General features: G+C 40.5%; 1 protein-coding gene across 1 annotated transcript; it reads right to left on the bottom strand.

Moving 5' to 3' along the window:
- Positions 1-226: 226 nt before the first annotated feature.
- On the bottom strand, positions 227-16,042 carry sox1a (SRY-box transcription factor 1a). Its single transcript, XM_055032191.1, has 2 exons — positions 14,893-16,042; positions 227-2,129 (listed from the first exon to the last, which is right to left on the bottom strand). The coding sequence occupies exons 1-2, from the start codon at positions 15,733-15,735 to the stop codon at positions 2,082-2,084; spliced, it is 891 nt and encodes a 296-aa protein (XP_054888166.1). The 5' UTR covers positions 15,736-16,042; the 3' UTR covers positions 227-2,081.
- Between the last annotated feature and the right edge of the window lie 11,742 nt (positions 16,043-27,784).

Raw genomic sequence — 27,784 nt, forward strand, 5'->3', positions numbered from 1 at the left:
AAATAATCAAAAGTAGACAAATTATTGTGACTTATGCTATTCTGGGTGCAACTTTGAGGCTGTAACTCAACTGTCTTTAATGAAAAAAGGAAAAAAAAAAAGCAAATCAATAAAGCAAGGTTACAGCACTCGCAGGAATTACGACGTCAGTTATTTTTCCATTTATTGGTTTTGTAGTTTTTTCTTTCTTTCTCGATAACAACAAAGATCACCCCTCCACCTCGTGTTTTTCTCTGCCCAAAATCAATTACTTAAGGGGCAATGGTAAAATAATTGAGGGCACATTTAGGCCTTGGAATTAATACATGTTTTTAATGCTGAAACTTTTTCTGCATTTTTTATTTTGAGGAGTTAATTTACTTGTGAATTATAAAATACATTTTTTTATTATTATTTTTTTGTGCATCATTATCTTTACACAAGGAAGAACATTTACAGTTTATTTAATTTGCATCTCTTTCTCTTCTCTTCTTCTTCTTTTTTTTTACTTCTAAAACCAACCAAAATCACATTATCAGCTGTAAAACAAACCATTGGCTCTGAACCTAAACAATAACATATGACATGCACAATCACACACACACCAGAAAGATGTTAATTAGAACATAACTAAGCACTATTTCCTTTCTTGTGTCTGCATAAAAAGAATCTGCCAGAGGTTTGTTTTCAAATTAAAATTGCTCCTATTTACCACAGTGACTGAGGGCCATGGCCAAACAGAAAACAGGCGGCATAGTTTTGACTGATTCCCTTTAACAGACACTAACTCTGTGTAAGGTGACCGTTCTCTGGTTATACAGTAAATAGGAACAGTTGTAAAAAGTTGGTGACAATTTTTGATAAATGAAAAATGCAGCGGATTCTTGGTAAACATGCCAGCTAAAGGCTAAGATTGTGAGGTTTTCTGCAAATGGGACAAGAAAAGGAGAGCTGTAGTATGCAACCCAGTTCTTGTGTGCACAGTGCCTCACAAAAGTATTCACACCCCATGAATGCCTTTATATTACAACTAGAAATTCTCCATTCATTTAATCAGACTTATCTGATAGGTCAACACAAGCGAGTACATAATTGCCAAGTGCAGGTAAATAAACACATTTCTTTCCATTTTTTTCAAACAAATCAAAGTCTAAAAAGCACAGCGTACCTACACATTCAGAGTTAATACTTTGGAGAAGCACCTGTTGCTGTAATTGCTTCAAGTCCTTTGGAGATAAGTCTCTACTGATGTGCAACATCAAGCATCTCTGAACATCAGCTTTCAATTTTGCCGCACATTCTCGTTGGGATTTATGTGTGGGCTTTGACTACACCTAAACGAGGCATATGAATGTACTTTGATCTAATCTGTCCCAATAAAGCCTCAGGTGGATGGTTGCTAGAAGAAAACCATTTTACTCCGACAGGTTTTCTTCCAGTATTTGAGTGTATTTAGCTCCAGCAGTGTCATGCTCAGACCATTTCTGATTGATGGATCAAAAAGAATTTCATGAGAAGTTCACAATACAAAGTGTTTTCAAACTTCTCAATAACTTTATACCTGACCCGGCTGGTGTGTTTTTATGTTGTCATGTTTTTTCTTTAACAATGTTCTCTGGCAAACTCCCAAGACTTTCACAGATCAGCTGCATTTCTTACAAAGATTACAACACATAGATGTAAAATCATTTACTTAAATTGGTGACTTAAGTAAATGACACATATTCATATTTTATTGAATATGTGTGGCTAAGAAATGTACAAATGCACTACACATTTTTCAAAATTTCCGAGCATCCTTTCACATCTACCTCATGTCTATGCAGGCGGTATGAATACTTCTGCAAGGCACCGTTTGTGTTGCGGTCCAGATGTGCCGAAATCACTTTTACACAAAATATTGGGCAATCAGTGGAATGTCATTGTGTCATTCAAGAGTTTATAAGATTGGCAATCAGAGTGTAAAGAGTAAATTTAAGGATGTGATTGTCTCTGACATTTCTTTGAAGGTCCTCTTTCCATTTCTCACAGCACCTTTCTTCCAGTGCTTGATGTAATGATGGCCTGCCAGCTGAGCGAGGAGACAGGGTGCTATCAGTAAATTACGGTTTCCACTGGGTGATCCACGTCCACTGGTGACAGTCACTTTGCTGGAAGAGACAAAAACAGAAAGAGGAAGGAGGGCAAACAGTATGAGAATCACACATTAAGAGTCATTTACTCTCTGACGATGTTGTTTCTAAGCTGATTTATTAATTTATCGGTTCAATCAGAAATACTCCAGTTAATCCCATTTTAAAACAGCTTGATATCTGGCATCAATTTAACGGCGTTGGAAACTAATAGCACACGGTTGCGATCATTAAGAACAATTTATCAGCGCCTCTTCGACATTTCGCAGTGACATACAAATCCTTCACTTGTTTCTGTTGGACTTATCTAAATAACCCCGGGTTGTTGATCACTCAACCCGGCGGAGTTCAGAGGTCAGCTACTTCAAGCGGCTATCGGCGGGCTGCAGGTTGCAGAAGGTGCCGCAGAACGGCTATTTCTTATCTGAACTCTTTGACCCCTCATTAACCCCTCACCACTGCTTTGAGAGTTATCACCTGACACAGAGGAAAAGAAATCCTTCCCAGCATCTGATGGGCTCATCTGTCTGTATACGAGTCAAAGATTTAACAAGTTAGCGAGAGATGGCATTTAAATGATTTGGTAATAACATATTTAAATGTGAAATGTTTAAAATTTGAATGCCTTGTATCTTAAACTCATATGCAGGTATTTAAGTATCTATCCTGTGCTGCAGCATATCAGAAACGTGTTTATGTGACAAGTCAGGCACTGCTAAAGAGAGGATGATTGGTCTGCAGTTAATTTAACTTATCGAGGCCTTATTTGCATTAAAAGGAGTGAACAATAAAATGTTCATAGTTAAAAAAAATTATCCAAGGAGCAGGGTGTAGTATGTTGCTGAAATATTTCGATGAAGAATTTGCGCTTTTGGCCACGAACGATATGACTTGTGTCAGGAAACAAGAATGCTGGGATTCAAGGATTCCTGTTCTATTGCTGCCCAAAACAGCACACCTGCTGGGTGGTGAGTCGTGCATTTCCCAGAGAAGAGAAGCTACTAGACTTGTCTTTATTCAAAGGTAGGTAAGATTCATCAAACCAGCGCACTTTTTTCTAGTATTGATGAACACATCTGTCGTTTCATCAACAAGATACAAAACAAAATCCTAGATGGATTTGTATTGCGATTCCTTCCTTACACAGAGAGCCTTTACATGTTCAGTACTTTGAGTGTTTTTTTTTTCTTTTACTAGGTTAAACAGCTAAGGTCAGTGAATTTTGGCCATTCACAACCTTTTTCAGGTTTACCTACTGAAGAAAAGGCACAGGAGGAGGAGTCATGAAGTTGAAATGAACTTGTTAACAACAATCCAGACATCACCTCCAAGTCAATTAACGTTTTCTGTCTGGTATTTTTTCTGCAAGGACATAATGTTTACTTGCGGTCTATTATATGCCATTCACTCTCAGCTAGGATTTTAAAGAGATAAGATATTTTCTAATAGGATTAGTTTTCAAAGAGAAAAAGATCTCAAGTTTTTAAGTCACCTTTCTTTCTGCTAATTAAAAGGAAATACGGATGGAATCTGAATGCAATATGAGAAGCAAGAAAATCTGTAGTCCACAAATGGTCCATAAATCCTAAATTAGTAGCTTATACGACCAGAGATCTAGCAAACAAGCTCAGTAATGTACAAGACATGTAATTAATAAAAAAAATAATTAAAAGTTAAAACATTGTAAACTTTAAAAATCACATGAAATGGAGCAAAAACCTCAGAAATCAGCTAAACCAAGATTCAAAACAATCAAAAGGATTGTTGTCCAAATGAAGACAGTTTGTTCCTTCATTTGTATTTGGGACAAAAAAAACACCACCACATTTCTTTCTGCTCGTTGGAGAGGAAAAATAAGTCGTTCTCAGGATCAGTCTACCAGTGAGTGAGGAAATTTGGTAACTTTCCTCGCTCACCTCCCACCATTTTGGATGCTCATTCCAAAGCACAAAACCTGAGTGACATATAAAAGTGCCTCAATGTCTTTACCTTTGCTCAGTTGGGCAAATTTTAGCTGAATGGACAAAGTCAAAAATTGTCCTGAAAACTGAATTTACAGAGAAGAACAGAAATCTCCTGCAAATGACAAACTAGAGCTGTAATTCTGTGTGCAATATTGCACAGTGCTGAAGAGGGGCTTACCCGCATTAATTATACCTGGATGCATGTCATTTACTCTATTGTGCCTGGCAACAACATTCATATTCAGGCCTCTTAAGCTTTTTTGCACTTTGTCACATTGCGACCACAATTTCTAAAATATTTTATCGATGTTTTACGTAAAAGACCTGCCCAGGTTTGCAAACAAAAACTATAAAGTGGAAGCAACAGGAAATTTACATCACCTTGTGGAACTCTTTTTTCTTACATTTCTTCTACTTTATGTTGGTTTGTAGACAAAATGTTAAAAACGTTAGAACAGCTAGATTATTTTATAGGGCACTGTGGTTGGGATTAAAGTACAGCTTTTTGCTTCAACAATTATAAAACTGTTCGGTTTGCCTGACACTTTACACTGCGCCTAATAAAATATGTCAAGTAGTTGTAAACATGCCAATCAAAAAAACACAGATTGTTATTTTAAGCTTGAAGACTCGGTCTATAAATGGTTTTCTATGATGCATCATTATGAAGGTGTGCCTATAAGAAGTGGGAAAATTGCAGCGCTCATCGCAGTATTCTTGGCAGAGCCAAGCTCCTAATTAAAGATGGCAAGGCATGTGATGCCAAAAAATGAATGAAAACAGCACAAATTTCCAAGAAAATCTTAACCCCTTGCCATGTGTTGAGCTTGAGTGCAGATCCAATTGAAAACAATTCAGGCTGAAGTCCCAAAAGTTCGAAAAATAAGTCTTTTTAGGAACAACATTGTTATGACCTATTTTTTCTGTGTTTTTTCTTTTGTGCAGACATGGATCTTCAAGATTTTGAAGAACTGGGTCTTTAAATTGGTAACTTGTAAAAAAATTTTATCGCTAAGTTTGTCTTTAATGTTTTCTAACTTTGAAGTGATGCTCTTGCACTCAACAAGAGCAGCAGCTGCTCTGTGACAATTAAGCCCCTTCTGTTCTTGTATAGTTGATTAAATTTTTATTATTTCACTAAGATGACAGGTCATGCATCATTCTAATCTGGATGTATTTTTATTTGAGTCACATTAAACTACATCAAGAACATTTGCAACAATTGTGTCAAAACATACAGATGTTTGTGGTTGTAGCGTCATCACATATGTAAAGGCTCAAGAGGCGTGGATGACGAAATTGAAAATATTTTGAAACTATAAGTAAGATCTAACCATAACCAGAAATAAGATATAACTGAATTTAGCAAGATTAAAGTTTTTGTTCTATTGGAGGGGGGCTTCATTATGAACGAACATTGAGCGACTTCTGGCAACCTGGAAAATACATGAAATCACAATCCAAATGCAAAACGACGACAAAGGAGCTTTCAATGAATCGTAGTGAAGGTCAGGAAGAAAATCAGAAATGTCCTGCATGGCAATGAAGACACTTTCTGTTGAGATTGTATCATTTGTAAAGCCACAAGACTTCAGAACATGGAACTGCAACTCTGCAGCCAAATGTGAAGTTTGCGGTGGAGAAGGTTGACTTTTAATCGTGCCCTGCTTTATCGCCTCTTTCATTAAAGCACTTTGATCTAAAATAAATAAATCATTCACCCAGACTGGCTCCGTTGTGGGTGTCATTCAAATTAGTGGAAGCACACTAGAGGTGATCCTAAGCTGCATATATCACACCGGTTTGGTCATACCTCTTGTCTTTATGGAAGTTGAATATTTAGAAGAAAACATGAAACGGTACATTTGGCAGAGAGGCTGGTAAGGAGGCCAAGACGTGCAGGGTTAACGAGTTCCACATCTGCTGCTGCTGGAACCAGCAGAACACTAAGGTACAGCCCGACTGTGAGATGGGGCAAAGAAGTGCAGCTCGGTGTACACAGCAGAACATTTTGACTTATTGCACTTCTCAGACTCTTCTGATAAATATGAGAGCGGGACAGACAGATGACTTACAGAAAGTTTTCATGATTCATTGCCTTTTTCACATTAAAGTTTCCTTTTTTGGGGAGGGTTTCTAAGCTGCATTATTGCTCCACAGCATCCATTGCTCTTAAACTTACTGACCAGACCTTAACTCATGCTAATGGTGTATATCGTTCACTCAACAGAGAAATGAAAAACACCTCGGAACAGTGAACCATTAACGATTGCATGTTAAAGAAACATCATTTAAAAAGATCATTTAAAATGTCAGAATACCATGAAAACGTTAAATATTTCTGTGCATTATTTTGTAAAGTGAAACCCATACTAAAGAGATTCATCACACATAAAGTGAATAAGTGTTAGCCTTTATTTCTGGTTATTTTGATTGTTGTGGTTTACAGAGAATGAAACCCCCAAAATTCACCACCTCAGAAAATGCTAATATTACATAAGAACAACAAAAACAGATATTCTAAACCAGGGGTGGGCACTCCAGGTCCTCGAGGGCCGGACTCCTGCAACTTTTAGATGTATCTCTACTTCAACACACCTGAGTGAAATAATGAGGTCATTAGCAGGACTCTGGAGAACTTGATTGCATTTAGGAGGTGATTCAGCTATTGGATTCAGGTGTGTTGGATCAGGGAGATAACCAAGAGTTGCTGGACACCGGCCCTCAAGGACCAGGAGTGCCCACCCCTGTTCTAAACAGATATGTCAAGTTTCTGAAAAACTTGTTTATTTCTGTGGTCTCCAGACTTGGCTGGGGCTCCTTTTGCATGAATCACTGCATCAACATAGGATGGCATAGAGCAGGGGCGTCAAACTCCAGTCCTCAAGGGCCGCTGTCCTGCAGTTTTTAGATGTGCCACAAATGCAAAACACTGGAATGAAATGGCTTAATTATTACCTCCTTTTTGTGTAGATAAATTCTCCAGAGCCTTGCTAATTGCCTAATTATTCTATTCAGGTGTGGTGCAGCAGAGGGACATCTAAAAGTTGCGGGGCAGTGGCCCTTAAGGACTGGAGTTTGACACCTGTGGCATAGAGGCTCTACAGCGGTACTGGTACAAGTTGATAGCAAACGTAGATGAATCACTTTCCAAGAGAAAAGTCCTGCTGGAAACTGAAATCAGCATCTCCACAAAACTTATCAGCCGAAGGAAACATCAAGTGCTTGAATATGTTCTGCTTGTTGGCTGTGCTGCTTGTGGACTGGCAGTCCAACACTAGCAGATGAGATTGCACCCAAACTATCACTGACTGTGGAAACTTAACACTGTACTACAAGCAACGTGGATTTTATGCTTCCCCACTCTTCCTCCAGACTCCGACACTTTGATTTGCAAAACTTTATTTTCATCTGAAAACAGGGAATTGTGACAAAACATGCTAAACTTTTTCAGAATTTAGTAATTTTTGGAAATATTCCAACAATAAAACAAATAAACAAAACAAACTAGCTACTAATTGAAGATTAATTCAGAAGGGAGAGAAGCATGAATGTTTGGCAAGGCGGTTTCTGATATGGGCGACATGGGCAAATACTCAGGGTGGAATCTGTTCAGGGCGGCATGAGCCCCCAAGAGAATATTAAAAACTCAAGCTGTGATTCAGGTTTACTGGGGTTATGAAATTTGGACCACATCACAATATATTTCATTTAAGTTTCCAGAAGCACCTTGAAACTTTAATCTTTGTGTTGAACTGCTTTAAAAAAAAACATTCACATTTTTTTAAAATTCTGCATTGGGAATAAGATTTTTCTTGCACTGCCATTTTTTTTTTTTTATCAATAAATGTATAGTTATTGAAAAGCAAATGCACCTCTGAAAATTTGAAAGTTTCAGCTTAAGTAAGTCAGAATCATAAAAAATGTAAGTTTAACTTACTAACTAAAATGGGCCTTGATTTCGTCGAACAAAACATCTACATAAATGTGTAGATTATTTATCATCTGTCTGCGGAACTTTATGAACAAAAACAGCAAAAGGTGATAAAAAAAACAAACAAATGAGTTTTAAGGAGATTCTGATGTCTTTATATTCTGTCAACCTGAGGTATAAGACAACTTTGTGATTGTTGGGATTGTTGCTGGTCCAGGGGAGAAAGGAGCGTTTAATACAGTTCATTGATGCCACAGTATTACTAATGTCACACATGAGTATAGCTGCTTAAAGTTAGAGAAATATTATGAAAAGATCTGATATCATAACACGTCTTAATGACTCAAATAAACAGGTTACAAAGGTTATCATGATGTTTTTGAACATTTTAGAAGAATTTGGTGTAATTATAAAAATGTTTACAGTAAAGCTATCATCCTTCATAGGTAAGGTTGGCGCCTCATTTGTTAAATTAAGAATCTGTTTATGGAAAATTAGACTGATTGCTAATGATTTGATTGATCAGGAATAATTAGGAGAGTATTCCATTTTTAATTGTCAAGAAAGCTTTCTTTACTTTGAATTTCAAGGACATGTTCCTTTCTTGATAAGATTTCCTCATGAATGTTTTCCTCAGTTGAGTGTCACTTCAAGGTTCAGTCATTGTTACCGGAAGTATTGGAGCAAACATTTGTTTTTGAATTTGATGTTTCTGAAATATGTGATTTTTACTTTAACTTTTGTACAGAAATACAAATTAAAAAGACCGTCTGTTTTTTTTAGACATGGTGATTTTTTTTCTTCTTGATTTCATAAATTATTCCCCACAGCCCTCAAACAAAAGAAAACATTTCGGGGGTTTTTATTTGGACCTCTTAAAACTGATGTTGGTTTACAGCAACGTGTCAAACTTTTGGCAGGATGAAAAAGGTTCGAGGCATTTGCAAAAGTTCAGACTGGATATAAGCCTGGAGGTTTTGGACTCATGACCCAATTATGTCCTCTGATTGGAACCTCAGGCACTCTCTCTTTCACTAATGGACAGCGAGGCCCTTCAATATGCTTCACCCCATCCCCCTAAATTCACAACTTGCTCACACTTATCATATGCTTTCTCAACCCCGGTTCCCAAGAAGAGGCTGGTTTTGTGTGGTCCCAACACTGTCCCGTTTTCATCGCGGCTCTGTCGGGTTACCCCCCCTTGTACCAGACCCTATTCTCCACCCCTCCTCGCACCTGCGCCGCTCCCACATCTCTACAGGAATGCGCTGGGGCTTGTAATCGCCTTTGTGGGGACCATTGAGTTGTACACGGCTGACTGAAACTTCCCAACCTCACAGTGCGCATGCATGGTCGCTGAATGGGACTCAGCGTGGGGCGACTCTCCAACCCACGGACGCTGCCAAATTCCAACAGTGGTGCTCCACAATCACTCCCACACAGGCCCCGGTGCACCGCCTGGCAGGAGGGGACGGGACAGGGAGGGAGGCACGGTGCGCCCGAGATGTGACTGTCATCAATGTGTGTGCGCTCTTAAAAGAAATTTCGGAGGCCGTTTAATATTAGTCATTGCAATTATTAGAATTATATCTGAGAGTTCAAATTTTCAATGTGGTTTTCTGATGACATTAGTGACTGGATTTTTGTAATCCAATAGAGAACAGAAAGCATGAGAGGATGACATGGGTTGTTTTATTGATTCATAACTATCTGCTTAGAAAACGTGGAGGCCTGCCTTAAGATCAGGGCTTCAGAAAGTTTTTGTGTTGAAAGACTTTGAACAAGCAAGGAAACAAAGTTCACCCTCTATAATGCAAAATGTCATGGTAAGATTATTTAGCTAGTTTTGTTGCAATAAAATGACTTCTTCTGCAGTCAATGCACAGACTTGGCGAAATTATATTGGGCTTTAACCCATATAGCTGTGTACAGTTATCCATGGCTAATGTGCTCAAAGTGCCAATATTTGGGTTTATTCTGCATTTTTATTTCACATTTGTTCTTGAAGGAGTTTATTCTGTATTCTGTAGAAAACAACCTGAAACACTAATGCGTCTCCAAGTAATTCAGTGACAAAAAACACAGCAGTTTATGAAGAGGAGCATGGCAAACTGGAACGGAAAGATTTTATCTTGAAGTCCCAACTATACAATCTGTCCAAGGATGTGCAAAACAACCAGATCGTCCTCCACAGCTACCAAGAATAATGACCAAGGAGACAGACAGCTGATGGATCCTGCTAACTGCAACACGACTGCATGTGGATGATGATCCAAGGTATGCGTTTAATCTCAGCACAGGGAGCAAGTGCAGAAAAGTGAGCACTCCATTAGATCTGCACAAATGAGAAATATCGGGGCAACTAAACTGTCGATAACATTTTAGAGTTAATGCATATAACAGAGGATTTTAGCAACAACTGTGCTGCCATTTGAGCAGTTGCCAAACTTTGTGTTAATGAGATGTGAAGATGTGTGGCTATCTGTTGAAAGACAAACATTTAGGTCCTTTCGTTAGCATCCATCACGCCTCACAGATATTCAAAGCCTTATTTTGGCTCAAACATAAGAGACCAAACTGCTTGCAGTCCGAATGCTTCCTCTGTCAGAGCTGGATGGAAAAAAGCTAGACTGAGGGAAAATGCTTCAGCATCCTTGTTATAAATATGGCATAAATCTTTACTGAAGCCAGTAAATTATCCTGAATTGTGGGTCTTTGTGTTTGCCCTTCTTGTTTTAAAGTTGTTCTGATGCTTTCTGAACTTTTTGACACTGGAGCAGTTTTGCCAATGGGCAGCACATTCAATGTAGTTGTCAGGAAAAGGTTTCCTTGGAACCACTATGGGCTTTAAAAAGTTTATCACTAATGTTAAGCATATTTTTATTTCCTGATGCTTTTTACTGGGAGAGGAAAAACCAGATGAGCTAGATTATCCTATTAATGAGAGAATTTAACAATTTTTGTTGAGTACATATTAAAGTTTAGTTAGTTAATTTCTAGTCCAATTGAAGGGTTAAAATTTACTCACATTAAATATCTGGATTGCACAGCTTGTTTTATCAGTAAAAATGAAGAACTCAGTAAACCTCAAAGACAGGCAGCTAGTTCCTGACACTTGTTTTGATCACCAAAATTGCGCATTCACAACTTGCTTAATTAAATTCGGTGTTATTATCAAACAGTGATTTGGGATAACTCATAAAACAGAAAAGTGTCACCTCAGTTTTTTTTTTTTAAACTTATGTAACGACTCAATTGCAACACCAAAGAAATCATAAAAAATGGGGGGCGGGGGGGTAGAAGGGTTGAGAATGAAACAGCACTCAGTGTATGCAGTCGGGCAAAGTTGGAAAATAAGGCAATTTTTTTTCTTAACTTTCACCGTATTTGTGTTGCGTCTCGGTGCATTAGGTCTGCGCGCCGGCGTGCAGCGCGGTGGCAGTGGGTAGATAGAGCAAGCACTACAGGATTAAGAGGCAGCAAGATTGTTAAACATGTCAACGTGTAATAGCACGATAAGGCCCTTCCGAGGAATCCATTGGCCCAGCTGCTTTCTCTATTCCGCGCTAATCTCGCCCGGCACATTCGCTCTGTGCAATCTGTCTCCATAATCTTCTATGACAGAGAGCAGGCTGCCTGGTAATTTTTTTCTTTCTTTTTTTTCTTTTTTTTTTTGGAAAAGAGGGGGGAGACGCGGAGAAAATATGCAGAGGCGTGATAAAGTGACGCTAATTATCCCCATTTAGGACAGGGAGTGCAAGGGATCGGGGCTTTGCGAACAACCGATTGTGCGCCGCTGCTGATGGCCTCATAGCGCGGAATATATCGGTGGCTACAAGATAAGAGCAACGCGCAGAGGAGAGATTTATTGGCCGGCCAGCTGAAAGCATGCTCACGGACGTGCACGCGCACGGACTCGCGAGCACGCGCAAGCGGGAAACCGGTTCTGCCACGAATTGAATCCCCCACGTATATACGTTGCGCCCTGCGCTCAGCCCTCTTTGCACCTCAAGGTGTAATTTATGCGGGTTAAATTTGCCAGAACGCGCCTCTTTTAACCTGGCGATGCGCCGTGACGGGCTCCGCCTCCCGGAGCTTTCAGGGTCTAATCCGCATCTCGTCACATCAGCAGATAAGAGAGGAAACGGAGGCGAAGGTCCTCCTCCGCCCCGCGGTGCGCAGCGATCCATCCGGAGATGCACTTTTTATTTGTTGCGCTTTGGAATTTAAGGTCTCCATTGTTCCTCTTAGATTTACTCCAGCAGATTAACGCGCATCCAGACGCTTGACACGCTTTACTGTGAGGCCTAACAGGTTTAATCGACGCGCGACGCGAGTCTTCATCAGTGTGAAATAGGCTCTTTAACTATGTATTTGAGAATTGATTTTTAAAATTCATAAGTGGGCATAAATTCCCCCCACACGCACCAGTACTTGCGTGTGCATGGATATTAGTCGCTGTCATGAAACGAGACATATGGCAATCAAAAACCGAGCATGCTGTCGGAAATGAAGTCATCTCGAGTTGTCGTTCTTAAATTACTTTTAAGAGGACTGAAACTTCAAAATGACATTTTTCACACTCTTATATATACATATATATTTGGTTGATTCAACAACATTTGTAGTTTTCCTTCACCATGCGCAAAGAGGAGCATCTTTGTCGGCGTGAAACTTTTTACGTCGACAAGTTTTAAAAATCTGGAACATGTGCATGGGAGTGTTATTTCCACTGACTCCCACGTTTCTTGTTTTGGTTACATGATTGCTGCGCCTTAAGCACTTTACTTTCCTCTACTTTACCGACTTAAGGCTATCAAGTGTCAAGAGGGAGAACGCAGAGAAAACTCTCTAAACGGATTACAACATCTGAATATCACAGGATGCAATAAAGATGAAAGAAATCATGTATTTTTTTTGTTAATAATAAAACAATAAAAATATCAGTTTTTAACCTATTTGAAGACGTTCCTGTACGGTGGACTGTGCTGTTGCTTGTAAGCAATAAGTGAATAGAAATTACGCATCGGCCTTGTTTACAGACAATTCTCACAATTATGACTTATATGAAAAAAGTGCAAATCAACATAAAATATTTGTGGCAGTAAATTGCAATGTGGCTTAAAATGAAATGACTAGAAAAATAACTCTCCAAACTGAATTTAAATTAAAAAAAAACATCGGGGGAGTGTTGGGGAGGGGAGGATGCCACTCAAGGCATCAATTTCACCGGGAATCTCAGATTTTCTGCCTGCCTGATTTCCAGATGAATGACCCGAATAGTTTCCCAAAAGCTAATAATTTGAAAACAAATTTTCGACATGTTTTCAAATATTTCGAAGAGCACGTTTCAAAACCGGCACTGACAAAATAAAAGGAAAGGATGGAACAAATCTGCAATTCCTGAGGGGAAAAAGAAATCCTCTTGATTTAAGGGAGAATTTATGATAATGAAACTGGAATAATAGACTCAAATTGTTTGACTTTTAAGTGGGGGCAACGAAAAATAATCAAAGTACAAGTTAATAATACAAAAATATAGTAACAACCTCCCCAACCCCAACGTGAAACGTTAGGGAAATTAACAGGTGGTTATCAAAGGCCTTCTTGCATTCTGTTTGAAATTATTTCATAAATCAGCACGCACAATTTCAAGAGAACAATAGTATTAGTCTCAGTTTATGGTAAAATATATATCTTAATCTATGAAAATATAATAGATTATAATCTAAACATACCTGCAAATTTTGTGAAATAGAAGAATGGGAATGTCTTTTTTTTTTTTTTTCTAATGAAACATTTTGGATCAAACTGAACCTCAAAGTGATCAAACAAAAACAAAAAAACTTCTCGTTTAAAAGAATAACTCGCAGAAATAAATAGTCTCAAGGGAAGCAACGTGAAGAGAAATAATTTTACCTCACTCAACGGGAATATGTTATTTTGTCAGAAAACGTGGGGGGGACAAAAAAAAAAATCAATCTAAGACCGCCCTTTTAGGAATCAAAGCAACATCTTGTGAAATTTATTCAATTCTTCTTCATTGGAATATCAGGGGCTTTTCACCTGCAGAAAAGCGCTTAGATTACAACAGCGGGTTGCCCGTCTTTCTGTGGGAAATATTAAAATTATTCACAATTTACATTAATTAGAATGTTACAATAAAAAGAGATGAGCTCCGAGGAATTAAGACACAGGCTTCTGCAAATGAACACAAATATTTCAGGAATGTTGAGTTCCTCTCCATATCTTTTAAAGCACTTTCTCATGACTTTGACATGTTTTCTCACTTTTAAATAACTTACAATGGCTTAATTGAAAAGAAAATAATAATAATAATAATAACGTGAGAGCTGAAGCAAATAACGAATAACCCTTTTCTAACAGCCCCCCTGCCCCCCATGCACGTGAACCTGGCGCCCCCCCCCCTCTCCCTCCCCCCTTTAAATAAGAGTGTGAAGTGATGAGGAAACAGATGGTAACACAATAACTAATTTCTCAGCGTCTTATTCGTTATATATTTCCGCTTGGGAGAACAGCCGAGATGAAATATTATTTACTCATTCATTTACAATATCATAAACATTCTGTACAAAATGCATGGAGCTCTGGGGAGCGGGGTTATTTTTAGAAAAGAGGTAAATATTTGGTTATGTGTTCAGTCGCAGTTTGCAGGTTTTTTCTGTCAGTTCTAAATGTGCGTCAGAGGGACCGTCCCGTTCACTCCAGCCGCGGCGCTCTGGTAATGCTGCGGCAAGGCGTGCAGTCTGCTCTGCATGGACGGGTCCCCCGGCTCCCCGGTCGGTAAATACATGCTTATCATCTCCCTCAAGTCTCCAGGGCAGGGACCCCGAGAGTGCGTGCCGCTGACAGGTGGACTCACGCTCGGTTCCGACTTCACTAACGACCCCAGCGTTCCCATGGCAGCCGAGGAGGAGACGCCGGAGCCCTGGTGCTGCGTGTAGGTGATCCCGCCGTAGCTGGACGGCGAGGCGTTCATGTAGCTCTGAGAGTTCGAGATGGGGCTGTACTGCAGGGCCGTCATGTCGTAGCGGTGCATGGGCTGCGGGTTGTGGGAGTGGTGGTGGTGCGAGTGGTGGTGGTGGTGTGCCCCGCTGCCGGGGTGCTGGCTGTAGGCGAGCTGCGCCTCCTGCATCATCGCAGCGGCCGCGGCGGCTGCGGCCACCTGCCCCGAGTACGCGCCGTTCGCCCAGCCGTTCATGTGCGCGTAGCCGGAGCCGGCAGAGCCTCCGTGACCCCCGGGGCTCTCTAACCTCTGTCCGACCCCGGATGAGCTCATGCCGACGCTTAGCCCGACACTGCCGCCGCCGCTGGACCCGGAAAGCAGTCCGCCGGCCAGTGAGTATTTGTCCTTCTTCAGCAGCGTCTTCGTCTTTCGCCGCGGCCGGTACTTGTAATCCGGATGCTCCTTCATGTGCATGGCTCGCAGCCGCTTCGCCTCGTCGATGAAGGGACGCTTCTCCGCCTCGGACATCACCTTCCACTCGGCACCCAAGCGCTTGCTGATCTCCGAATTGTGCATCTTGGGGTTCTCCTGTGCCATCTTCCTCCGCTGGCCCCGGGACCACACCATGAACGCGTTCATGGGTCTCTTCACGCGCTCCTGGCTCGCTTTGGAGCCGCTGTTCGGCCCCGTTGGCCCCGTGCTCGTGTTCGTTTGGGGGCCGGGGGAATGAAGGTCAGTCTCCATCATCATGCTATACATTCACCCTGGTTTTAAACTTCACCACCAACAGAGAAAAAAACAAAACAAAAGTCTGTTTGAAGATCAGATCAGGCGCGCACAAGTTGACACGGGATGCGCCGAGGATGACCGAGTCAGAAAATTATTATTCTCACCCCTTAATGAAACAAATTGGAGATGAAAATTAATCCGAGAAGGCATAAATATATTTATAAAAAAATATTCTCCACGCAGTATTTCACTCAGCCTTCGGGTCGCTTCTCATCCAAATGTGACAGAATGCGCGTTCGAGCCACTTTCCCTGTTGGAGTTGGAGAAGTTGGTTAAAGCGGCGGCCATGTGATGCGCACTGACAGTGGTTAAATGAGCCACAAGCGGCCAATGGGGCTGCAGCAACAGAGTGATTTGCATGGCGTTTGGTCAGGTGACTATAGAGGAGCATGAAGGAAGAGGAGGAGAAGGAGGAGGAGGAGGATCAATCCCGCAAATAGCACGAGGCATTTGAACATTTTCAAACAGACTCTCAGAGACTTCAGCAACAAAAATAACTGAGATTAGTTTGCAGTGTTGGTGGCTTCTGTCAGTGATAGCAGTGAGTCAGATTTCTCTATCATGTTTGAGGGACATTTATGAATTATGACATCTTAGCAGAAGAGCTTCAGCAAAGTTTCTGAAAGGTGTGGATGGATGGTATTTTTGGGTGCCACCAACTGGCTTCAAAAATTTGCTGACCAACACAATTCTAGAACTATTTGAAAAGTGTAATTTTCGAAATTATTGGATCTGTTTATATTTATTTCACAACTCATTGCAAAAATAACAAGATGTCCAAGTAAAATTTCAGTTATTTATTTAGTTGTTTATTCATTCAAGAATTTTTCTGAATCGTCCTAAAAACATCATAGAACTTCAGTCATTTCTGTCTTGAACAGTGCGTGCCTATTGTTTTTCAGAGTATGATACCATGGCCACCACCGCTCTGTCCCTTGCCCCCAAATCTTTCTGGGACACCTCTGGGTAGCATATCAACCAAAATCCATTGCAAACATCACAAGAAAAAAATGCATAAAAAATTAAATAGGTAGAACTTCTTGACTTGTCCTTATTTCCTAAAAGGATTAAAAAAAAAAAAAATTACCCAATTAAAACTGTCTGCAGGCCAGCGGAGCTTCATGCTGGTGGGTTCACAAATAAAACTCAAAGCCCTTAGAACATTTTAGGGGAACCATCAACAAGATTAAAGAAGGGTTATATTGAGAACTTTTATAAACTATTTAATAATGTCAACTCTGGATTACTTTTGTAAGTAGTCCAGAGTTTTCTATATGTTGCGTAAAAGTAGGACATCCCAATCAATGCGCATCTGAACTGCTTCTTCTGTACAAACATACCCACTGGAATAAAACTCTCCTTCATCCGATCTCATATGAACCAGCGCTCCAAAATTTACAGTTCACAGTTCCTTTTTCCTCCTCTCTCTCTCTCTCTCTCTCTCTCTCTCTCTCTCTCTCTCTCTCTCTCTCTCTCTCTCTCTCTCTATTTCTGTCTCTCTCTCTCCTGTCCTTCCAGGTATGTAATTAAGGTATGTAGTAATAACATGTGTCAGGGAGGGAAAATGCACGCACTCGGCGCAGGAAATGATATGAAAACGATTTAGTAAAGAAAGCAAAGTAAATGTTCCAAGAGGAGAGGTTCATAAAGAGGGAAAGCCGCTTAATGAGGCGAGGCTTCGGGGGAAGAGGCAAAGTGCAGGTATCGCCGTCTGCTGGTGATGGTGGTTCTGCAAACGTTTAACAGTTACAGCCTACTTTTCTTTTCTTTTTCTTTTTTTTTTTGTTTCTTGCGTAAAACATATAATGGCTCTCACTTAGGGTTCCCTTGAAGTATACAGCCCGATGGCAGACCATGCAGCAGCGAGGAGCAGTTTACGCGTCTTGGAGTGCGCGCGTACATAATCCAGATTTCACAGCTGACCTCCTCTGAAAAGCTCAATCAGCCTCTAATTGAAAGGGAAAACGAAATACCACTTCCCGTGGCGAGACTAACGATTTAATCATTTCTATCTTTATTCACTGTGTCCCCCCCTTCAACTCTCTCTCTCTCTTTATATATATATATATATACATATGATCACGCAGACCGATCCGCGGGTTAACGGGTTTGTCACGGCGCTTCTGTGGCTTCAGGCCTGAGGAAGCTGACAATGTAACAACAAGGTGACAACACGGAGTGAGAGTGAAGCAATGGAGGGGAAAGAATTTATTATTATTATATATTTTTAAATGTGTTAATTTTTTGAGTTATTAATATGAAAGTGTTTGGCGTTGTTGCGTTTAAAACAGTTCGAATATGTTTATTGATTATTATTATTTCAAATGATCATTGATTTTTTAAGAACTGTTTTCGTTGATGCTTTAACAATTTATATTGTGTTGGTATTTTATGTGCTGCCTTACTGTAGATGAAAAGTCATCAAAAGAAGCGCGCGCGTTCAACAACAGCTGTGAATATGGAATAGATCACTGTTTTAATTTAGAATTTTTCTACTTCAAGTTTTTATTGGGTTGAATCAATTTAAACAAAGGCTCTATCATCCTTTCGCAGCACGCTTAAAAGTAAAATAATGAAAAAAAAATCAATTATAAAAAAAATATTCTTTTAATCTCCTGGGTGCAATCATGAAGTCACATGAATGTAATGATTAATACTGCTCTTTATTCTCCATGTTGAGAGGATTTGGGAGTTGTACATAGAGGATTAGCCTTTTACACCGACACTAGGACCCCGGTGGCCCCCTGTTTACTTTCTATAACCCCCCCCCCTCCCTCCCCTCCTTCCCTCTTCTTCTTCAGTTCCTCTCTTAACAAACCTTCTTTTCAAACCTCCACGCTCCTTTGTGGCCCCTGCTTCTGGAAGAGAATGTGTGAGCGCCGTCATGACTGTGCACGACTGGGGCCAGGGGGTCAAAGCGGTTATCCAACACACGACCCCTCCACCCCGACCCCCAACAAACACACACACACACACACACACACACACACACACACACACACACACACACACACACACACACACACACACGCTCCCCCCACTATCCGCAAATATAAGAGAATGCTTAGTGAATGCATAAAACCCTCATGGGTTATAGGAGCGCAGCGGCCACCGCGTGATTGATGCCTTCTCCCACAGTTTAACCCTCGTCGACTCCTTTAATCTTTTCTTTTTTTTCCTGACTTTACTTTATTTTTATTTTTTTTTAAAGTGGTTCACCTGCAAGGATTTTTTTTTCTTGTCCCAGTCACGTTGACCACGCAATGGGTTTTGATTGTGCGCAAGGCGACTCGAGCGCAATTGGATGGGGAGGGTAAAAAAAAAAGGGAGCGGATTATCTGGTGATCACCTAACGGAACTAGAGACAAAGGCGCGTCCTTTTGCGCTTACATTTAAATCTAAAGATGTGTTGATCAGAGTCCCCCCATACACACATACACACAAACTCAACCTACGCGCAACACGTCAGTTCAAGAGTCACCAACCGACGGGGAAAAAATTATCACGTCAAATTAATACATTAAAACTAACTAAAAACAGCTGAACGTCTTTTTCTTCTTTTTACGAGCAGAGCGCAACCGGTAGAAAGCGCAGACCTGCGCGCTCTCATGCAGCCAAACCCCCCCGAGCGGCTCGCAGGCTCTAAAATAAAACCGCTGCCTGCAGGTGCAACAGACAGGATATCTGCACCGAGCGCACACGCACAAGAAAACAGGCGCGCCGAAATAAAAGAAATGATCAACAGTTGCGTTCAACACAAACAGATTTCAGCCACAAACACACACGCGCGCGCGCGAGCACGCACACAAACAAACAAACAAGTTAAAACTAAAAATCGTCTCCCTCGCCTGTGTAACAGTTGTGTGCAAACTTACGCATGTTCCCCTCGTCGCTTCTGCTCCAGACAGAGTGGGCATGATTTCTCCCATCCACACACCTAAACCCCACAATCCAAAGCTCCGTGCAAAGACCGCCACACTCCCGACCACAGTCCCGGCCGTTTGAGTGCCAAGGCCATCCATGCCCTGTGCCCAAACCCACTACTCAACACACACTGAGGGGCCTACACAAGAAGAAATGACATTTATTATACTCTGTTAAAAAAAACAACCCAAAAAACAGACAATTCCAAGTTATTGTTTCTCTCTGCAAAAGGGGCTTGCTTCTAACATAATGAACGTCTTTTGTGCTGCGCAGAACAATGCAAAACAAGTATTCTAATAAATAGCCACTTTTTTTGACGGGGTAGAGGGGAGTGGGGTGGGGTTGGGGGGTGGGGGGGTGCTCCAGTATGAATGGGCTGGAGCGACGGGGTTCTGAAAGGCAGCTGTGGCGCATTCCGGGGAGGAGGGGCGAGGACTTGGCGAGGAGCCCCACACTCCCCCCCACCCTCCTCCACCCCCTTCACCTCCTCCTGGATACTGACTCCCATTACTGAGCCCGAAGAAGAAAAGGATGCAAAAAGGAGTAGGGAGGAGGGATATCGACTTATGGAGCCAGTGTTTATATATATATATACACACAAGACTTTCACTGTTTTCAACAATATGATGGAATCATTAATATTGCTTCAAAACGTGAGGTGCAAAGCGTCCAATTTAGTCCACACATAGTGGACCTGCGCAGATTTAACGCACGTGGTTCTTACAGCATCAAGGTGGAGAAATACACACACACACGCACACACTCACACACACACTCACACACACCTACACACGTTCTACAGCAACAAACACACAACTGGGTTAAATAAAGGATTCCTAATTAAACGCAGATTCACCGTTTTGTGATGAGGCCGAGCCTTTCCCACTGTTTAATTTACTACTCGTATTGAGTACCTCAAAGATTAATTTCTTCTCAGACTACGTCTTTGCCTGCTTGTTGTGCAAACACGGGAGCAGAGACCGCGGTCGAGAAGGGTCTGCTTTGTTAATGAGTCCCGCAGGATGCTCTTCGCCTGTTGCAGCGGCTTCCCGCGGCTCCGCTCCTGCCACAGATGACGAACCTCCGCCTCCCCCCCGACTTGTGGCACCTGTAGCTGGCAGGTGCATTTAGTGCCTAAAACATCCACGCACTTGGCACTTGAGTTGTGTTTAACTTTCCAGGAAACAGTAGGCTACTGTTTGGAATGCAATGTTTGATTAATATTTTTCTGTATTTGTCAGAAATGTATATTTTGCACGCCAATAATGTCTCTTTATTTCACCGTTTGCCTGCAGTCTCATCAAGAGCAGGGCTCTGATGAAACACGTTAAAGGAGAAGATTAAATATTAACCCGTGCTGCATCACCATTGCACGATTTCCATACATGTTGCAGCCTTTTGGATAGATCAACACAAAGCAGCACATTTTGAGAAAAGAAAAATGGAAATTAATTTTCAACAGTTTTTTATAGATGATCATCTAAAACGTGTTGAAAGCATTTGCATTCACCTACTTTCACTATAACACTCTGAAATAAACCCCAGTGCAACTGATCTACTCAAACTGGACATCTTCTTTTTTATGACTATATACTTTGTTTACCAGAAAAATATGTTGAAAAATGTTTAAAAAATATATTTTAAAAATCAATGATCCAACTACAGGACATGCTTGAATATTAAGGCTATTTAAGGTTAGATGATTTTTTTGGTGATTAAGTCCCATCCAAACTGAGCCCAAAACCAGTCGCTAAAATCAGGCTTGATCCGCCCATTCGTTCAACCCCGTCTGTTTTACAACATGTTCACATCAGCAGACATCTTTAAGTGGACGTCTCATCACTTTAACCACAGTTTCAGACTGCTTAAGTGAAAGGGAGTGCCGTCTTCACTGTATCTGGTCAACAAACTTTCATTGAGGGAAGCCACCAAATCAATTCAAGGCAGTAAACAGACATTGAGTGGAAAGTAACGACCACACACAGAAAAAAGAAACCCCACATAAACCACATGACAAGATTGACACAGAGTGGTTTGGCTAAGTAAAGGTGGGTTAGGTAAGTGAGGGGGAGAAGAGAAGGAGATCAGCTCAAGTTTAGGTCTAAAAGGGTCTGGGAACGAGGGAGCCAGTTGTCTAAAAAGCAAAGGTCTTAGCTCAGCCGCACTCTCACCCTCTTCGTCACCATAACACGGTGCTCCAAACCCTAAAAGACCAATAAAGGCAATTGATTTAGAAGGTTAACCATTGGAGAACGGAGGAAGAGATTGCTGTCGCATGGATAGAGATGCAGAACAGATAATGCCAGACTTCAAAACATAATTTAGTAAATAATGCAATGTATTTGATGCAGTTTAGAGAAGCCCAGCAACCTAAAACCACCAAACCGAAAGTGCGCTTTTTGTTTTGCAAGAGAGCGTAACATGTCATTCAAATCAGGGCACTCTTGTCTACGAGCAGTTTGTTCTTTTGTTTGCTCCGTGCGCTCCGTTTTCATCTTGTTCTCTCGCAGGAGAGGAGCACATGAGGGCTTGATGGAGTGGTGAGTCAGAGATGGGGTGACACCGAGGGAGAGAAAGTGAGGAAAGGAGGAGAAGATGGAGACCAGGGAGGCCGGTGTCAATCCCGTGGCAAACAGCGGCGGATAATCATGGGCTTTAGGAAAACACTGTGTCCATAATGCTATTACCCAGGATTACCTACTCCAGCGGAGAAGGCGAGACTCTCTTCACAATGTGCCACAGACCTTTCAGATAATCATCTTATCACAGATGACAAACCCAGAAGAAACATCCCATTATTCAAGAGGGAGTGGGGAAAAAAAAATAAAAATCCCGCAGCATGTTTGGATGAAGACATATTGTAAGCCTAAATTATTCAAGTGGAAAAATATCAGATTTTGAAATTAGCACGCCAGTCGCTATCATTCTCTCTTCCTACGTGTTTTTCCCCCCTCCATTCTTTCACTGTCTCTTTCTCCCTGGGCGCTTTCTCTTTTTCCCCTCAGGGCAATTAGAGACAAGATTTTTACACATTGTTCAGCTTATCAATTAGCCATAACACCTTCCCCTCTGATTGGTCTGTAACGAACATAATGGTTTTAACAGTCAGGAGTTGCGACTCTTAGAGGCGCCGTGCTAATGGTATCGCCACAGCGATGGAGTCAGAGTAACAGCTTTGCAGAAAGGCAGAAGGAGGAGGAGGGGTAAGTCAGCTCTCCCTAACACATCTCTAATTAGAGCTCACAGTCAGTCATTACTGATGTAATAGGGTGTAACACTAATGGCTATCAGGCAAGCCCCCACAAACAACCGAGGGGGGCTCTTGTAAGGTGAGAGGAGCAGAACATTTATGGAGGAAGAGGGGAAAAAAAAGGAGATTACACTGAGGAGGCAAGACGAGATGGAAAGTTGGAGTGAAGATGTGTTTGGATAAGGGGTCAAGGAATGATGTTAAAAAAAAAGAAAAACACGTCTTGCAGCAGAGAGGGTTTTTAAAAGTAAAGCTGTCAGACAAGGTCAGGGTCCATTAATGGAAAACCTCTTTGATGACTGGGAAATCTGTCACGTTTGTCTGGCCAGATGCAGACACTTGCAAAACAAAAGGACAAAAAGGACAAAAAATTGCAAAAAAAATGAAAAAGAAAAAAAAATAAATAAAAAGAGGGAAGGCTCTAGCAGGTTTGTTTGTTCACGGGGAGGCAGATGACCCAAAGCGAAGCGGGAAGAGCGAGAGGCGGGCAAACTCGAGAGGAAAGTTAACCACTTTGGCACTTAGACCTTGTTAGTGTGGATGCACTCAAAAGCCCATTCAGCTCCTGATGCATGTTTTTATGCTTTTCTGTGCTAAATTGCAGCATCTGTGTCAAAACAGAGCCAAAGGACTGAGGACAAGTAAGATGGACACGAGGAAACCACTGCTGAGAGAAATTAAAGGTGAAAGTCCTTTGAGAGAGCTGCCTGTGCACAGGGAAACCAAAGTCTGTTTGTAACATGAAGTCACTTATTGCTATGTCAACCTTTGTTGGGCTATAGCTAATCTTATTCCACCCAGAAGCTATCATGTGTTGGTTATTTTCAATGTATCCTGTTGCAAATCAGGACATAGAGGAAAATTCAATTTCAGCATTGTATTTTACATCTATATGTTGTTTTATATGACTTGAAATCATGGACAAGTGTATAATTGTGAAGTTTAGGATGAATTTTCAAAATACTTCAATAAAAATCAGAAAAGCATTTATATATAAATATATATATGCATTCCTGGACTCGATTTTTTGCAGATGTTGTAAAGTCAATGTTTAACTTCACAACATACCAGCAAAGTTAAACATTGCTGGTATTCCAGCTTCCCAAGCTGCACCTCCTCATATTTCTAATATATTTTATGAAAGAAATAAGTGAATTTGCATCTAGTGAGCTGTAATTAGGCAGGGTCCACTTTAGACATTTCACCATTTACTGTTTATAATTTAATTACCCCCTAGCACCATCATAAAATTACCAATAAATAAATAAATAAAAAGAAACATTTATAGAAATCTCTCTTATCCCATGCCCTCACTTGGACCCCCTGGAGATGACACAGAAAAGACAGGTGAGTAATTATATCTGAGCAACTTCAAGCAACTATAGTACACCGACACGCCGACCCATAGGCTTTAGCAGAACGTAAGCAAATATCTATATGTAAACCGTAAACCTTATTCGATTCCTGCCACAGGCAGCCAGCACACTTCTTAATTAAGAAGAAGCTGCACAGGGTGTGACACAAAAGGCCACATGTTAATTATGAAAATACTCAATAAATATTCAATAAATAATTCTAACTTTTTGTGTGCAAATGATTATAATTTACAAAGTGCAGTTTTGAGTAAAGTGCTTTTCATAAAGTGCTCTTAAGGTGCTGCACAAGTTAGCAGTGTACAGATGGCACCAGTAACAAATACCTGTTCATTATAATGACTAACTAGTTTGTATCACTGGCTCTTTTTAGAGGTGTACTCATCAAAAGTATGAACTATTGCAACAGGACAAAATGTGAAAACGTTAAGAGTGTGAAAGGCAATTTTTTCACTCATCTGAAGCATTAAGGAGAGGAACTGCAATCTTTTACAATCTCAGAATCTCAAAGCAGATGTAATGCGATAACTGTCGCTGACATATTATGACAAAACATTAAAAAAAATCTGTTTTATTCCAACAGAGCATGTTATTCATAGCATTAAACAGATTAGGTCAAATTGCCACTGTACGTTTTATTAACAGGAGTTTAGAAATATAAATCCTTTTCAGGCAGATAATTGCTGAGAAGGAATGGCAAAACTATTTTCTATATAATGAGTGTTGTCAGTTTGAAGTTAAATTTACAAACACTCTAAACCAGAGGTGGATGATAACCATGTACAGGAGCTTTATCTGAGTACAATCCCCCAATACAACTTTATTTTAAGCCTTAAATTTAGTCATTTTGACAAAAAATCCTTCACATCAAAAACAAATTTAAAACCCAGGAAATGTAGGATTTTGAATGTATACTTTTGCAACTCTAAACTTCTTGTTTTCTTTTGCTCTTTCTGCCCTATTTTTTTTGTTGCAGCTTTTAAACATCCAGTCTAAAGTCTACTGGTCAAATAGGACCGAATAATCTAACATCTGTCTCCATTTATATTTTACCGCAGTCTAAAGAAAGTGTTTCTGTTCTTTATGTTTATTAAAAAGAATGATGCAAGAATAAAAAAGTCTTCAAGCCTCTTACTGTCTCTCTCAAAATGCTTACATGTTTTCTAAGACGTCCACAAAGACACAGTCCAGGAGTTAATAAACTCCAACATTTCTGCAGAAATTTAAGGACAGTTCATAAACTTATAACTGGTTGAGGATATTTTATTTCCTCCTCTTTACATTCCTTGCTTCCTAAACCTTATCCTAAAAACAAGGCACTTTTCTGCACGTTTCATATGCTTCTCTGAACTGACACATATGATCCAAAAAGATTTAGTGACCCAAACAGCCTACATTTTAATATGCACTCACAAAAAACTGTCTGTTGCTCAGGATTTGCTTTATCCAACGTCAGCTAAATTCAGGTGAAGCAGAAAGGTCAGAATCTCAAAGAACATATGAGTAGCCTGCAGAGCTGTTCCAAAATGAGATAAGTCATTAATCATTAGGTGTTGTAATTAAAAATAAACTGTGTCCATCAATTTAATATCAGTTACTAAACGTGATGGATCTCTCTGTATGTACAATGTGATTGGTGACTCCTGCTCTAAATCACCTGAAGTCCTTGTTTATTTGGTTGAGACTGACCTGACACATCTGCTTGCAGCATTTAGCATCAGCATTAGCAATGTACTGCATCTGCAATGTATTCTAATGACACTTGAATGTAATAGTCATTAGCACCAATTACTTTGCTGCTAATACTTTAAAACTCTTGTTTGAAATACGTATTCATGTGCATACGTATTTTATATGCACATGAATACGAAAAATATTTCTACGAACGCATTTGAGTCATTATTTTTTTTAGGCTTAGAAAATACATCATACAACTTCATAGTATGATGGATTTGGTGAACAAGTTTCTTTCCTCTCCAAAAGTAGAAATATTAGACATAGAGGTTTAAATACTTCCATACATCCCATTGTTGTTTGGTGGTAGAGAAGGTCAGCGGGTTTTGTAGCAATCAAGAACCTCCTGGCATGATCCGGCCCGACATTTGACCCCTCATCTGATCAGAAATGATAGAGCTCATTTAAACTGGTTGGTTTCCTGGCACAGACCCGGCTTAAGCATAGTTCATAAATTTTCAATAGGGTTGAGGTCTGGGCCATTACAGAGGCTTATTGTTAACCTGCTTTGTGTATTCCACAACAAGTTCTGATGTGCTTTCTGGATCCTCGTTCTGATGGAACACCCAATTGTGCTCAAGTTTCAACCATAAAGCTTTTGATTTAAGGTGAATTTCAAAAGAGGTTTGCTTCTTTTTCAGTCCATCCTCTTTGTGCAGTACCACTGGGAGCAGACCCGCAGCATGAAGCCACCACCCTACTTGACAGTTGGTGTCGTGTCTTAAAAATGCAAATTGAGCCATTATTAAAATTCACTTCTTGTCTTTTTCAAACTCAGTAGACAATGACAGTAAAACATTCAGATACGCCAAGTTATGCTGCCTACAGGGTCCAGTTCCACAACGAACCAATTAATTTAAATGAGGTTCACCAATTCTGCCAAACAAGAATAGTTCAGTTTCCAGCCACAATTAGACCAGGATCCTTTAATGGTAGAAAAACATTAATTTTTTCTGCAATTTGCTCAGGAACATTTATCCAGATTTTAGTGGAATGTTTGCTTTCATTTCTTATATGTATAAAGGTTATGTCTTGATATTTATTGTTAATTCAAACTTTTATTCCAAATTCTCGTTTCAGAAAACAATCCCTGACATTTAAAGGTTCAGTGCAGTTTAAAAGCTTCGCTAAAAGCCACAAACTGATGAGACATTCATGAACATAATATGTATTTCTCAACCTCTAAACAAAACTGCTAAGGTTAAGATCTCATGTGAAACATGGACAGCAAGCAAAGCAGCACACTTAGCAAACTACACACCAGATATATGATGCTAAGCTAATGCAAGTGACAGAAGTGTAATCACTGAACCCTGGAGGAAAGTTTAAAGTGTGCATCCAATTCTGTGGTGCCGCAAAACAACGGGGGTAGTCGCTTGGCCTTTCAGGGGGCTGCAGGACTTCAGGGGAGCTCTCCTTTCCTGAACTCAGCCATGAAGGTATGTTTGATTATGAGTGTGGATGTGTGCATATCTCAGATGTGTGGATGTAGGTGGGAGGGAGACGGGCTCCTCAGTTGCCTAAGTGTCGTCCCTCACCCAGAATTTAAAATAAGGTCACCATCCCCAGGAGGCCTCAAGTCAAAGCGTCCCTTCTTCACCTGCCCTTTAACTCCCTTCATCATGTTCTTTTTCTTCCTTTTTTTGCTCTTCAACTCAGTTTCTCTCCTCCCATGTCATGCTTCCCTTTCCCTCTCTGTTTAAACACGGTTGCTTGGTTTGTCACTCTCCCAAAGCGA

This window comes from Poeciliopsis prolifica, unplaced genomic scaffold (assembly GCF_027474105.1).
Source record: "Poeciliopsis prolifica strain line A6 unplaced genomic scaffold, Auburn_PproV2 SCAFFOLD007, whole genome shotgun sequence".
NCBI lineage: Eukaryota > Metazoa > Chordata > Actinopteri > Cyprinodontiformes > Poeciliidae > Poeciliopsis > Poeciliopsis prolifica.

What these genes read in the sequence shown, in the direction of transcription:
- sox1a (XM_055032191.1), bottom strand. Translation starts at nt 15,735, where the DNA reads ATGTATAGCATGATGATGGAGACTGACCTTCATTCCCCCGGCCCCCAA. An exon ending in TAGTGAAGTCGGAACCGAGC is followed by an intron (nt 2,130 to 14,892) that starts GTGAGTCCACCT and finishes TGTCTCTTCCAG; the next exon opens with CAAAGTGACTGTCACCAGTG.